The 14,845-nt window shown below is 40.0% G+C and overlaps 1 protein-coding gene across 2 annotated transcripts in view; it reads left to right on the top strand.

Moving 5' to 3' along the window:
- Nucleotides 1-14,845, top strand: part of BRF1 (BRF1 RNA polymerase III transcription initiation factor subunit) — a 261,227-nt gene that overhangs the window by 232,455 nt on the left and 13,927 nt on the right. For both annotated transcript variants that reach the window (XM_063290422.1, XM_063290421.1), the window contains exon 16: nt 14,678-14,729. In XM_063290422.1, coding sequence (XP_063146492.1) covers nt 14,678-14,729 — 52 coding nt within the window. The remainder of the gene's footprint in view (nt 1-14,677; nt 14,730-14,845) is intronic.

The following is a 14,845-nucleotide window of genomic DNA, read 5'->3' as shown; positions in this document are numbered from 1 at the left end:
TCAGTAGCTAGGAATAATTCCTGCACATCTGTAGGTAACTTACATATCTTTGTGAATAGCAGTTTGATACACATACAATGGTGTGTATTGCAGTACATCTTAAGTGAGGAAGTGGCATTAAAGAACAGGATGCAATAACACTTTGTTTTCTAGTATACCTTGCTAAGATAAAAGCTGAGATGGCAGAAGAAAATGTGCAGGTGGAAGAGTGGGACGTAATAGTGGTGTTCTGCATTGACTTTTCTGGTCTTGGGGAATGGGACAAAGAAAATATGTCAGATGATCATTTGTGGTGTTCCATGGGGAAGTGCAAATCTGATTAGGGTGCTGAGCTCATCTTGCTACTTTGCCGGAATCTCACTAGGGCTGAGAGCTCCATAAAGGCATGGTGCTCGAAGAGCACAGTCATCTTTTTCCTGCCCAATTCAACTAAAAAAGGAAAAAAAATGACCCACAAGAGATGGATCATATCTGAGGAGAAAGGTTACCATCTACCTGGGGAGGATGTGCGTTGGATGATTCTGCTGCTGTTCTCAGGGAGGCACTACCAAAAGAATACATGCGTGTTCCTAACTACATTAATGCCAGATTGACAAAACATATATTGTGATGTCATTATACAAGCTCTGCCCATATCTACACTTTGTGACATTGTATGCAAATTCAATAAAGGCAGAGTTTGGATTTCATTGTGTGTTTTATGATTTATTTGCTTACCTATTTAAGAAATCTACACAGCTGCTCGTATACAGTAAAACCAATCATGCAATACATCCAAATATCAGAAGAAAAGCAACCATTAAAAGCCAATCAATTATGCAGGACCTGCCACCCACTCTAACTGAAGGTTTGAGGAAGGAGCCAGGTTTTCAGAGCTCTTTTGCACATGGCCAGGGCAGGGACCAGACACATCTTGCGGAGTGGGGGGAATGGTGTTCCTAAGGCCAGGTGCTGTGACACTTGCCCTCCCTTCTCTCCTCCTATGGATGCCTATGGCCCAAAGATCTAGAATGACTTCTGGAATATACAGAGACTAGGAATTCATCACAAGAAATATCACTTTTATTGCTAGACCATGCTTAACATGGCTCAGAATTATTGCATGGCCTCAGTCTTCCTGACTTGGTCTACTTTCCCTGTTAGAGCCTAAACTAGTGGCTTTTGCCCAGTTGTGGCAGTGAATTGTATAACTTAATTATGTATTGTAGGCCTGCACAACATACTGCCTGCAGATTGCATGTAGCTCACCAAGCATCTTTGTGCGGCATGCTGGCATTTTAAAAAACTCAATAAATTTGCTGCTGCGAAGGTTGTTGCTGCCGCCAGGGAGGATCCATGGCCAGCCCCGAAAATATATGCTGCCAAGCTCCTCCAATGCCTCCAGGTCTCTGCCAGCACTCTGCTAGCCATCAAACAGCTGATTGGTGCGCCAGTTATTTCTTCGTAGCCCACAATTTTTAATTTAAAAATGTGGCCTTTTTCCCTCTACAAGTTATGCAGGCCTGATGTATTGTGTGAAGAGAGGCTTTCTTTTATCAGTGTCTTCAGTAGGCACATCCCCCCCACAACAGAATTCTGATTAATGAAGTGAGTATATATGGGGTTTATGTCAACTGTGGGAATACATGCCTATTATAACATTGGACAAAAGGCTCTGAATTTGTTCTTCGGTGAATCTTCGAACTTGAAAATCGTTATGTGCTCTCACCCCAACCTAGAAAACAACTGTATTTTTCAATGATGGCGTATTATAGTATCTGAGTGTTCACTGGTGAAATGAAACAGCAGAAGGTGCCAATGTTTGTAGCCATGGCAGCCAGCAATTTATTGTTCCTTATGGCTGGTGTGACAGAAGCTGCTCTCTTGTAGAGAGGTCAGGGCATTTACAGTATTAAAAAGAAACATGCCACCAGGGAAACTTTCCTGTAGCTCATGTGCAATAAAAGTTGAGAATATATAGTGAGTAAGAGAACTGTGGATAGAAAAGAAGCACAATTCTATATTACGATTTTCTGAGGGACAGGGCATAAATTGGTGAAGCTATTTGTCAATGCTACCATATATGGGTGGCAAAAATCTGGGCGACTTCTAGATGATAGAAAAGTGTGAGTAAACTTTTCCATAGCTCTTTATACCATGCAGTAGTCACCCAGATTTTTGCCGCCCACATATGGTAGGTCTACTCAAAGCTTGCCGCCTAGAGCTTCTGACAAACACAGGTACTCTATTATTTCAAGTTCCTGAAATCGTTAGAAAATCTGCTCTAGGTGTTACTGCTTTGCAAGACAAAAGAGGATGACTGCAGAGGGCAGTTTATTTTCCTTTTCTGGAATTGCTTGTTTGGCCAGGTAGAGCAACAATCTGCGAAAAGAAAACTTTGTTACAGGCACAAATTCTAGCACATCGTATGGAGAAAACGGATAGCAGGGAAGTCTCCTCTTTCTCTTATATTTTAATATCTGTTCTTTTTATACAGTAGTTTATGATTTTATTGGTTTGTTACCCATCATGAGCGTTTGTAAAGGGTAAACTAGGTGTTGCAGTAAACATTCAAAATAAATATATGCAGTTAATTCTGACAATCAGTGATATATTTGCACAAAAGTTTTTTATAACCTTTTAGTGGATTCACATGCATGGACACACACTTAAATGTGTACAGGTGCATAAAGCAGGAAATCATGGATCAGTCTTTATTCTGTCAGTATTGTTGTATTCATTTATTAATCTATTTTTCAGAGTCCTGCATTGTAGATTTTTTTTAAAAAAATTCTACATTCATTTCCTCTGAATATACACATTTTTGAAAGCAGTGTCCCCAAAGATAGACACTGCTATGCAGCTTCTCCAAATATGCACATTTTGGGTCAGAAATTGTTTCTAGACCTTCAGATTTATTTTTTTGCTTGTTTGTTTGTTTGTTCAGAATCTATTTTTATGTCAGTTTGTGCCATGAAAGATTTATCTTGGGCCATTCATACTGTTTCACATAAAAAGTCTGCAATGGATTTTTCTGACATTTCTAACATATAGTAACAAAGATTACAGTATAACACTTCTCGGAGAGTAGAATATTCTGTGTCTGTTTTCTGGCAAAGGTGCCAACCCAGACTACTTCCTCTAAAGCAAGTGTCATCAGATTCTAGTTGCCTTGGGGGCATATTCAACAGCTTACTCCTAATTGGGAGAAGAACAGTTTCTTTAGGGTATTCTCAGGGGATGTGGCTTCTTCTACCATGTCAGGCACCTTCAACACATTCTGATAATAACATAAATTAGTATAAGCATGACTGTTATTTTTAAAATGAAAATCCTTTAACATGTTTTTTACTGATGTGCAATGATGTGCAAATGCTACTGATCACCTTTTGGCTATTTATGCTGGAGTTGCCTCTTGCTCTCTTGATAAATTGTAACTTTGCTCTCATCTTATTGCTGAGGTAGATGGCTCCCTGCTAACCATGGTTAGCGAATAGTGAATGTGAAAGAGAAGGTGCACCAGAATTGTCCTGAAGAATATTCTGAAATCCACTTTAAATCAGATGTTAATTAGTATGCTCCAAATTTAAAACACCAAGGCAAGGGGGTATTTGTTTCAGGGAATAGAAGGCAATGGAGAGAAATTTGTTAACAGGAAGCCAGTATTGTTGTATATCCCATATTTGTATTATAGAACCCAGTTGGACAGTATCTTCAGTTCTGAAAGACATTCAGCAGAGGGCTCGAGCCAGGATTCTGAATAGGTAGCAATTTAGCAGTCCTGGTGAATAGTTTTTTTCTGGCTATTGAAAGGGAATATGACTCTGTTTGGATTAGATTTCTGAGTCGGTTTTGATACAGTGGAATCATCAGATCGTTTTGGGAGAGTCAGCTCAGCCCCTGAATCTGAGCTTCATGCTATTTTTAAAAATACATTTCTAAAATTGACCAAAATGCAATTGATGGTGATGATGATGATGATGATGACTTTCAGTCCTATTTCAGCCCTACGTTACCTCTCATATGGGAATTCCTAGTACTTTAACATTTTTCTTTCTCTGTCCTGGTTCCCTATTGGCATTTCCAAAACTTTACAAATACTTTGGAAAGTAGACCATGCTATCCATGGGATTTATTCCCAGATAGGGTGATATAGAATTGCAACCTGGATTTTGGAATCATTTTAAAGAACACTAGTGGGCAAGTCAGTCTTACCTATACAGTCTAAATTGACTGGCAGAGCTGAAGGAAGAGGGGAGTGTCTCTTGCATCTCATCTTCCCCTCCTGGCAGGTTTTGGGCAGGGTGTGTGTGTGGGGTTGGGGGAGAGATTACTTTCCTGTTGAAAATAACAGGAACCCCATGGCTGTTACTAATTCTTTGATGTTTGAGAACTTGCCTTACTGACTTATAAAACAAAACACCAATATCTAATGGGGGAAATAATCTGTATTATAGATGTATAAGTAATTATTGGTAGGTGTACATTTATCACAAAATGGCAGTTAATCTGAAGAGGGAGAATTGGATAAAGTAGGCTGCTCCAACTTTTTAAAAATTACTATTGAATCCCCTACCTTGTATGTTAAGGGTGGCTTACTGTAATTACAATGCAGAGAAAATTCAACTGTAATCACCACCTACAAAATCATTCCATTGCATATTCACGGTCCCAAGATGTATGTGTATCTCAAACACACGCACACCCCTCTAAATAAGCCTCTGAAGAATCCTGGAGAGTTTTCTAATGTATTTAAGACAGGGAAAGAATAAACAAAACTTTTTTGGTCACTCTAGAATGTAGGTCCTAAATCTCACCTTTATTGGGTAATCTATATTATTCCAGAAATGAATGGTTCCTATAAGATGGGAAGCAAGTATTTGTGGGAAAAGTCATTCCTTATATTTATAGCAAACACAAAAGCATAGCCTTGTTTGATTCCCTTAGGCTGTCAACTGCTTACAAGTTTTAATGCAGATTTCAGACAAACTTCCCTGCAGGCTGTGAGGATCGTGGGGCCAGATATCTCAATAGCAATAATCCTTGCTGTAAGTCATTTAGGTTTTAGGAAGGAAATTTTATTAAGATACAGTCCCTTTCCATTCAAAGACACAAGTGAATCAGATTCCCTGGATCCCTCCCTTAAACTCATCATGTTTTCCCATCTTTTTTTTGAAATTGAATCTTTACAACTGCTTTCGGTTTTACAACTCATTCCCAGGGTTGGTGCATTCCTCGGGTTGGTGTTGATTGTAGATAAGGAGATCACCAAAGCATTTCAGTCCCATCTCTGCTGTGTCTGCTAGCGATGTCTCTGTTCCCAAGCAGCAATCCATCTTCCCCCCTCCCTCCTGTACATTTCATGACAGAGGAGAAGAACCAGAGACATTTATGGCTTCTGGGACAAGCCTCTGACATACTGTCCACTTGAAAGATGCCTTCCCTTTAAGAAAAGGAAATTTCTATGAAAAAGACAGAGATAGGTTATATATTGAACAACATGATTACATTCAATTCACCATTCTACTCAGGTTTATCAGGATAAGTATTGTGGAATTCTCTTGTAAGTCACTTTGCTCTCACATCTTTACTGTTCACTCACTCTGATTGAGCAGGGGGGAAATGCTTCCATCTAACTAAGTATTGTTGTCTTTTGGATTCTGGAGTCTAAGATGGAATGTACTTTGAAATGTTGTTCTTCCCTGATCATTATAGGAGGTGGCGGTGTAAGCTTGGGGTGCCACTGCTCTGACCCTCAAAAAGGTTTTAGATGACTGCAATGAAATACAGGATGAATTTGTTTTAAGTTCTTTGGCAAGGTCAACTGCACTGTCACAGGATTTATCACCTGAATAATTGGAAATGGACCTATATATTTAGGTCCTAGTTTTTTAGAGGGTTGGGTTGATTTCAAATACTTTGTAGACAAGTACACTTTATCTCCAACATTCATCTTCCTCCCCAGGTCCCATTTGCAATCAGCGTATTTTTTGTAGTCTTCTCTGGCTTCCTGCAAGGCTTTTTGAATGGTGCTCCAGCTGTCGGACAGTTGTCTAATCCAGCCTTCCAGGGAGAGTTCTGCAGGTGGTTCTGTTGGAAGTTCTGGAATGGCCATGAAGTCTTGGCCTGTTGCAGCTCGGAAAGGAGTGGAGCCTGTGCTTTGGCTTACTGCATTGTTATAAGCTACTTCTGTGAAAGGCAGTAGGTTGACCCAATCATCTTGTTGGTAATTTACATAACATCTCAGGTACTGCTCCAGTATTTGGTTCCATTGTTCAGTTGCCTCATCGTTTGGGGCTGGCGGGCAGAGCTTAGCACTTGTTCAGCCCCAGTAAGTTTTTAAAAAGCGTGCCAAAATTTGGAAGTGAATTGGGTGCTGTGGTCTGAAATTACTCTCTCAGGATATCCGTATAAATGATACATGTGTTGAATGAAGAGCTTAGTGAGTTGGGTAGCTGAGGGCAGCGTACTGCAAGTGATGAAATGTGTCTGTTTTGAAAACAGATCGGTGACCACCCAAATGACAGTCTTTTTCTTGCTTTCAGGGAGTTCTACTATAAAGTCCATTGCTATTTGTTTCCATGGATGATTGGGGGTGGCTACTTGCTGAAGTAACCCTTTCGGCTTTCCCCCCATGTGTTTTGCTGCAGTGCAGGTGGGGCAACTGGTTACGTAACGTTCCACGTCTTTGCATAGTGTGGGCCACCAGAACTGTCTGTGTACTAAATGCAAGGTTTTTACGAATCCAAAATGACCAGCAACATTTGCATCATGACATCATTCTAATATTTTCTTTTTAAATATTTCAGGCACATAAAGTCTATCTCCCTTCTGCCACAGTCCTTGTTGCTCCTTTAGGGAGTTTTTATTCTCCGCTAGCCAAGCGTCTGCCTGTAGGGCTTTGTGCAGCTGTTTTAGTAGTCCCCCTTTGGTCTCTAGTGGATTGCTAAAGCGGGCTTTCTGACTGCGTGTCATCACCACCATGCTAATCTGTGAGGAGGGGATGACTGAGTCGATGACCTCCTCTCGTTGGCTGTTGTGCTGTGGTAGGCAGGACAATGCATCTGCAAGGAAATTCTTTTCCCCTGGCAAATACTTTAGAGTGAAGTTAAACCTTCTGAAGAAATGGGCCCATCTGATTTGTTCTGGGTTCAACTTGAGGGAGTTTGGTGCTACCAAATTTTGTGATCAATCCAGACTTCAAACAGATGAAGTGCTTCCGCTAACAAGTGATGCCATGTAGCTAGCGCCCATTTTACTGCGAACGCCGCCTCCTCCCATACATTTCACCACCTCTTGGTTTCTGAGAACTTTTGTGATAAGTATGTGCATGGCTTCAGCATGCCTTTGTCATCTTTCTGCAGCAAAATGGTGCCGATTGCCACATCAGATGCTTGGACTACGAAGGGCTTTTGGGGATTGGGGTGCTTTAGCTCTGGCTCTGAGGTTAAAAGTTCTTTTAGGCACTTGAACTCTTCTTGGCATTCAACAGTCCATCTTAACCCCGCCCCCAGCCTCTGTGCCACTTTAGGATTGTCCTTGCCCTTGGTTTTAAGGTCTGCGATCAGCAAACCTACTTGGGCAAAATTAGGAATGAACTGGCAGTAGAAATTGGCAAACCCCAGGAAGCTTTGTAGCTGTTGCCTTGTTTTGGGGGCTTCCCATCCCACTACGTCTTTGATTTTTGTGGGATCCATTTCAGTCCCCTTGCTTGACACTATGTACCCCAAATAGTCTAATTTCTCTTTGTGGAATTCACATTTGGACAGCTTGACATATAGTTGATTTTTCAACAGTCTCTTTAGGACCTCTCTGACCAGCGTAACATGCTCTGCCATCATGTTGGTATAGATTAAAATGTCACCTAGATACACTAACACTCCTCAACATAGGACCTCATGAAGCACCTCATTTATCAATTGCATAAACACTCCTGGTGCCCCCTGCAGGCCGAACGGCATCACGAGGTATTCACAGGACCCTAATTGACAATTAAAAGTGATTTTCCATTCATCCCCCTCTCATATTCACACTCTGAAATATGCCTCTCTCAAGTCAAGTTTTGTGAATATTTTCCCCTTTGAGAGGTGGGCTAGCAAGTCCTTCATTAGGGGCATGGGGTATTTGTTGAAGGGGCATACTGCATTCAGTCCCTGATAGTCTGTGGATAGTCTCAACGACCCATCCTTTTTCTTTCGGAAGGGTACCAAGGCCGCCATTGATGACACAGGGTGGATGAAACCTCGTGCTAGGTTCTTGTCTATAAATTCATGTAACACCTCTGTTTTGGTTTGTGGGTCATCGGGTACAGCCTGGTCTTTGGTAGTTTGGCCCCTGGGACCAGCTCTGTGGCACAGTCGGAACTTCTATGGGGAGGGAGCTGATTGCATTCCACCTCACCAAACACTGCTTTCAGGTCTCTGTACTGCAGAGGAATACTGACTCCCCCTTCGGTTGCCGCTCTGCCCCAGTCCTCCATTAATGGTCCCGTTAGCTTGCCTTCGTCAGGTGGATCACTCAGCTTTAGCCCCAAGTAAAGCCCCTTAAAGTTTGAATTCGCAGTCCCACTAACACAGGAGGACAAATTCCACTTACCAGCGGATCTTCGTGCCTGTTACTCAAAGCCTGGCCTTTGGCGCAACTTAGGACAGGTTCCCTCTGTTTCCCACCAGCTTTTGGCTCTCTTCGCCAGAGTTTTCGGAGTCAGTGAACAGGTTCTCGAACCTGGTCTCCATGAGGGAAGCAGCTGTGCCAGAAACATTTATGGCTTCTGGGACAAACCTCTGACACAAGCCTACCAAAGTTTTCAAGTTTAATATTCTGATACAATGGAAAACTTAAGGTCTTCATATATGTGCTTTGATCTGATTCCGTACTATGTAGTGACTTCTTCCCCCCATCCCCCATTAAAATACTGAAGAATGACTTAGAAGGAAACCCAAGTTTGAGGAAGAATTGGGATGGAAAATGACCAATGTTACTTTTAAAGGTTACCTAAATATGCCTTGGGTTTTTAACAGAAACAAGGCAGTCTTTTCTGTTTGAAAAAAGAGGGGGAAGAAATCCAGGCTTTCCATAAGAATTGGGTTGGGTTTTTTAAGGAAAGATAACAGAGCAGCCGGTTCAGTGGCTCACCTAATTTCCCCTTCTCTGTTCTTGAATAGGGAAGGGAAGAAATTTGCAATCCTTAAGGAAGCAGCATGTGGCCAGGCTGTTGAGGACTTCCTTCTCTAACCATTTTACCCCTTCTTTTCTCCTTTCAAAATACAAATGCAATTTCTTTTTCAGATTTTGAATATTTTACATGGAACATGGGTTTGAAAGATGAAGGCAGGTATAACTGCATAACAAAGACCACTTGGCACACTCAGGTTGCAGTTAGCCAAGGTTTAGCCCTGTGGAAATGCTTGGCTGTCAGCAGCAACCCATCTGGATGCCTAGAGGACCAAACTTAACCTGACAAATTTATTTGTGCTGTTCACATATAAAACAGGGTGAGGATAAACCAAGCATATAAACCATCAGTCCCGGTTTGGGCCAAGCCCAAGTGTATCTATGTGATACACATATTTATCATATTCATGCTGTAGATGTTTCAGTGTACACTTTAAATACTTCTAAGTTGTTACGTATGTTCACATTAGCTTCTCTATCAGAAGTGTTTCTTGCAGCTCCTTCTCCCTATTTTCTAACGTTAGATGGGTTAGCAAGTCTTGGCATCTTATACAGGGAATGCTCTCTCTGGGAAGACTTGCTTTTGTTTTGTTTTATTTCTATCCTTCCTCATTCACCAAATATAGCACTCAGAATGGCTAATAATAAAAGTAACTATGCAGATAAAAAAGAGCTATAATGAAAACATCAAACTCTTAAAAACATAATGTAAAACACCTCAGTATAATAGAAACAAATAATTCTAATACCTTTTTGGTATCAGACCTTTCCTCTACTCTCTCCAGAATGTAGCAATACCTGTGTCTTGTTGCATCTCGAAGACCAATACGTTTTTTGTGCCATCTAAATTTTGTGAGCCAGTTTCACTTAATCAAGTGCAGAAAGTATTAATTCTCAGAAGCATGGCATTATATAAAAAGGGAGAAGAATTTATTTGTTAGTCATACTCTGTATTTGTTATTATATGCACAACGATGGAAAGATCCACAAACACCTACAGTGGAAGAATGGATTATTAAATTAATGGATTTGGCTCAACTGACGAAGTTAACAGCTTTAATAAGAGATGATACTCTTTCTAGATTTTATGGCAACCTCTTTTAGATTACTTGCTTGTGTTGGAAAAAAATGAAGTTTTGATTGTGGGTTTTGATGATTAGATGGTTTGTTTTGATAGAAATAATGTTATTATGAATTAATTAATGGTAAGAGATTATTCTTTTTAATTGTACTTATATCTGTATTGGAAGTAGTCAGAAGCCGCCTTCTGTTTCTATTTTCTATCTATTTTCACTTTTATAGTTTTTGTCTTTTTTCTTTTAGTTCTATCTTCTGTCTTTACTGTACTCTCTATTTTTGTATTTTAACTATACTTTGAAATATAATATAATAAAATTCTTATATAAAAAAAGTCATACTCTGTATTTGAATGGGAGTTTATATGTTTGTCTTTTTCTGCTCTGGTTTATATTTCTATTTGCTGGAGTTTTCTTGTTTTTATTTATTGTAATGCTATTCTGAGACTATTTTTATTGAAGAACAGTCGTTATTCATGTTACAAATGCCTAATGTAGACCTTTTGTCATTAAAATTAGAATTTTGCTGGGTGACTTGCCATCATTTCCCTATGAGGTTGTTGTTTGTTACTGAGATGTAGTCACGTGATCTTTGTTCACAAATAATTCTTGTCAGAGTATCCTTTTGTTTTGTGTTCTTTGGTTTTCATTTTGTACAGGTTCTGCATGTAAGGCTAGTAGTTCAATAAATTGCTTTATTTTTTAGTTTTACATCCTTAGCAATTGGGCTTCAAGCCAAGGTACAATAGAAAAGCTGCATTGGTTGTGCTTGTGGATGGCCCATGGAGAGACTGGGATCAGGGATTACAATCCTCCTGGTCCACTTTGAATGCTCAGTGGCTTTCAGGACTACTGACCATGGTATCCTTCTGGACCGCCTCTGAGGGATTGAAGGGGGAGGGCATGGTTTCACAGAGGTTCTCCTCCTCTGTGAGGGGGCAGTTCTAGTTGGTGGTAGTAAAGAGATGATAGATCTGCCCAGAGACTTCTACTTTGTGGAATGCCTGTCCAGTTCTTTGTAACATCTACATGAAACCACTGGGGAAGTGATCTGTCTGCAGGAGGTCTGGTTTCGTCAATATGCTGATGATACTCAGTTTTACATCTTGTCCCTGGGCCAAACAGACAGTGCAATATTGATCTAGATCTAGATTTATGTGGCTGCCCATCTCACTATAACGACTCTGGGCAGCTAACAACAGATAAACAAACACACAAACAAAAAGTCAGAAAATAATCAACATAAAAAAAAAAAATCATGACTGCCAAGGTAAAAACAGATCTAATGAACCAAAAATGCCCCATGGGCTCCAACTAACCCCTGACCTCTGTTCCTGGGAGCACATCTGGGTCTTCAGTGCTTTTTGAAAGGCCAGAAGGGTTGGGGCTAATATAATCTTGGGCGATATAGTGTTCCAAAGGGCAAGCCTGCTTTTTGGGTCCTGCAAGATGACATTCTTTAATTGACAGACCCGCAGCATGCCTCTCCTGCTGGATCTGATGGGACAGATAGAAACAATTGGGGAGAGGTGGTCCTGCAGATAACCTAGTCCCATGTCATGAAGCATTTCATAAGTGACAACCAGCACCAAGAATTGCACCTGGAAGCATACTGGGGGTTGGTACAGCTCATGGAGCAGAGGTATAACATGGGAATGCCGAGGTACAGCCATAACTGGCCACACTGCCACATTTTCAACCAGCTAAAGCTTCCGGCTGTTCTTCAAGGACAGCTTCATATAGAGTGCATTGCACTAATCCATTCAGGAGGTGATCAAAGCATGAATGACCATGAGCAGAACCTCCTTGTCCAGGAAATCATTTTATTCTGATGATGATTTTGATTCTTAGCTGCCCAGAGCCTTCGGGAATGGGTGGCATATAACTAAAGTAAGCAACTTAATAAAGTAAGCAAATAAATAAATCCTGGGGGTATTTCAGTATAGTGCTACATATCCTATTTGGTGGGATGCCGGCAACAGTATGGTAGTTTTGATTTGATTTGATTTGATTTGATTTGTATGGCCACCCATCTCCCCTAAGTGACTCTGTGAAAGGCTTGATTAAATCAAATCCATGGTGGGTGGTGGAGGTCAATATCTGTAGATCCATCTGCTGCCAGGTATGGCATATGGAAGATAGCAACTTGAAATGTAAAAAGAGTAAAAAGAGCATGAATTAAGAAGGAAAAAGAAAGAATTATGTGAAACTATGAAATGGGAAGAATGTGATAGATCTGAATAGGTCTGATCTTGTAAGTGAGATTGATGAATACATGCAGGGAAATGAAAGAAATTTAATGATAAATAACTGAAAGATATTTTGGAAAATATGGATTGGGGCCATCTAGATTGCTGTGAGTGCATATGAAAGCAGGAATTAATAGGTAGTTAATACTTGCATCTTAAGCTGCAGTGGGTGGAGGTAATGGAAGAAGCAGAGTTGAATTTGAAGAAAAATATGAAGGTTTCTGAATAAATGCAATCCAAAGTGCTAGTTTCAAACTGTTACACTCCTTATGGCTTGGCTTCCTTATAGAAGCCAGAGACTCCCTCATAAAATCAGAAAATCATGAAGTTTGAAAGGACCTTAGAAATCATTTAGTCCATCCCACTGTTCAGTGTAGGGTTCATCACAGCATCTATGGCAGAAGGCCATCCAACCTCTATTTTCATTTGGTAGCCTATTCCACTGGCTGACAGCTTGTATACTTAAAAATGAGCTCAACCTGAACTTTATAGTTTTAACTCACTGGTTTCTGGTCTTGCTCTCTGGGGCAGTAAAGTCCACTCCCTCTTCTGCATGACAACCCTTCATATACTCTCCTCAGTCTGCCTCAATTGTTTCCATCAAGAAGGGCTGACCTTTCCAGCCTGCTCAGACATGCCCATGAACACACACATACATACTGTATGAGGACTGTCTTTGCTTTATTTGCCTGAAACAGCCTGCCCCTGGAGATTTGCATGATCCCTTTTCTGCTGGTGTACAGGAATGCAATTAACACAGTAGATTTTTTTATCTGCCATGTGGACTATGGATGCTGGAGTTGGTTTAATTAGTATTAATTTTATGTATTCGTCTTACGAATATTTTGATTTTAAAGATGTCAGCTACCAGGAGTCATTTCAGAGTATGCTGGTATGCAAAGAAGAAAACAAATAAAATTTGTACCAAGCAGGGGATTTACAGCAGGTCATTGGAAGGATGAGAATGTTTATTACACATTTCTTGACTTAGACCAAGTGTATGATAATGTAATAGGCTTAAATTATAGAATGTTTTGCATGAATATGGAGTTGAAGGCTGGTTGCTGAATGCTGTAAATGGTATATGATAAAAGTAAAGCATTCCTGAAAATAAGTGGAACGTTAATTGAGTGATTTAACATTGAATTGGGAATTAGACAAGAATATGTGATGTCCCCTTGGTTGTTCAGCACATTTGTGAATAAATAAAAAAGAAATGTTGTGGTAAAATTAGGCATAGATTGGCCTTGGATGTTAATGTACCAGTAGATTCACACATAAAAATGCATGGTGGGTTGGTTGAGAATCTGAATGACTTGCAGTTATTGTTAGATTATATGATGAGGAGTATGGATCTGAAAATGATGTATCAAACACCAGGCTGATTGTGTTTGATAGCTGAACTGGAGGGAATAATTGCATATAATGAAAAGCTAATACTTGTTACTTGTTTTGAAACATATAATTGCTGGTAGAAGAGTAGTGGATAGTATGGAGTGTGTAGCAAGGAATGAATGTTCATCAAAAGAAGCAAAAATGGCTGTGTAAAAGAGTGTGCTTCTGCCTACTTTGTTATGTAGTAGTGGAAGTTGGGTATGTCAAGAGAAAATAAAAGTTGAATGCAGTGGGAATGGGGTACTTTAAAAGTGCATGTGGTAAAACAAGAAGAGAGAGATTCAAGAATGAATGGATGCTGGAAAAATATGGTTTGGATGCAGAAGTTATTGGTTAGTGAAGATAAAGTAGGTTGAGGTGGTTTGGCCTTACAAGAAAAATGAATGGGGAGTGAATTCCAACACAGATAAATTAATGAAGAGTGAATGGGTCAAAAGTAGGGTAAAATTGAGAAAGCAGGCATTAGGTAGAATTGATGAGATTGTTAGAAAAAAAAGAGGTGAGAAGTTTAAAGAACAAAAGGCAATGTATGGATTCAGTGAGAGCAATGATAGAAAGGTATGGAGAGCTACAGTGGGTGGTATTGGTGCAAAATAACTGTTATAACTGTTTCCTTCCTTTTTCTTATATTTTGTCTTCAGTTTCTGTGGATTACTGTTTCTTACTCCTTTTTCTGTGCTCTGCATAAAATTGCTTACACCAAAAGAGTATATTTTGTATATACATCTGTAGAATAAATGAATCAAGTTTCTTTCTGTTCTGTAGCAAGAGCCTAACATCTTTTAACTCTTTTTTTGTGTGTAGGCTAAGACCCTTGATTTCGACACAGCCAGCCAAAAAGCCGGCCACAGAAGAGGTATAGTATTGATTTGTACATGATTTCATTCTCAGAAACTGGAGAGTCCTGTGCAATTTATCATCACTCTTCTCCTTTCAGAATCAGCTTCACCCTTATGCTAAGTATATTATAGA

The sequence above is a fragment of the Candoia aspera genome, chromosome 1 (assembly GCF_035149785.1).
Source record: "Candoia aspera isolate rCanAsp1 chromosome 1, rCanAsp1.hap2, whole genome shotgun sequence".
NCBI lineage: Eukaryota > Metazoa > Chordata > Lepidosauria > Squamata > Boidae > Candoia > Candoia aspera.
The sequence above is the reverse complement of the archived record's forward strand: the minus strand, read 5'-3'. Positions and strand labels throughout refer to the sequence as shown.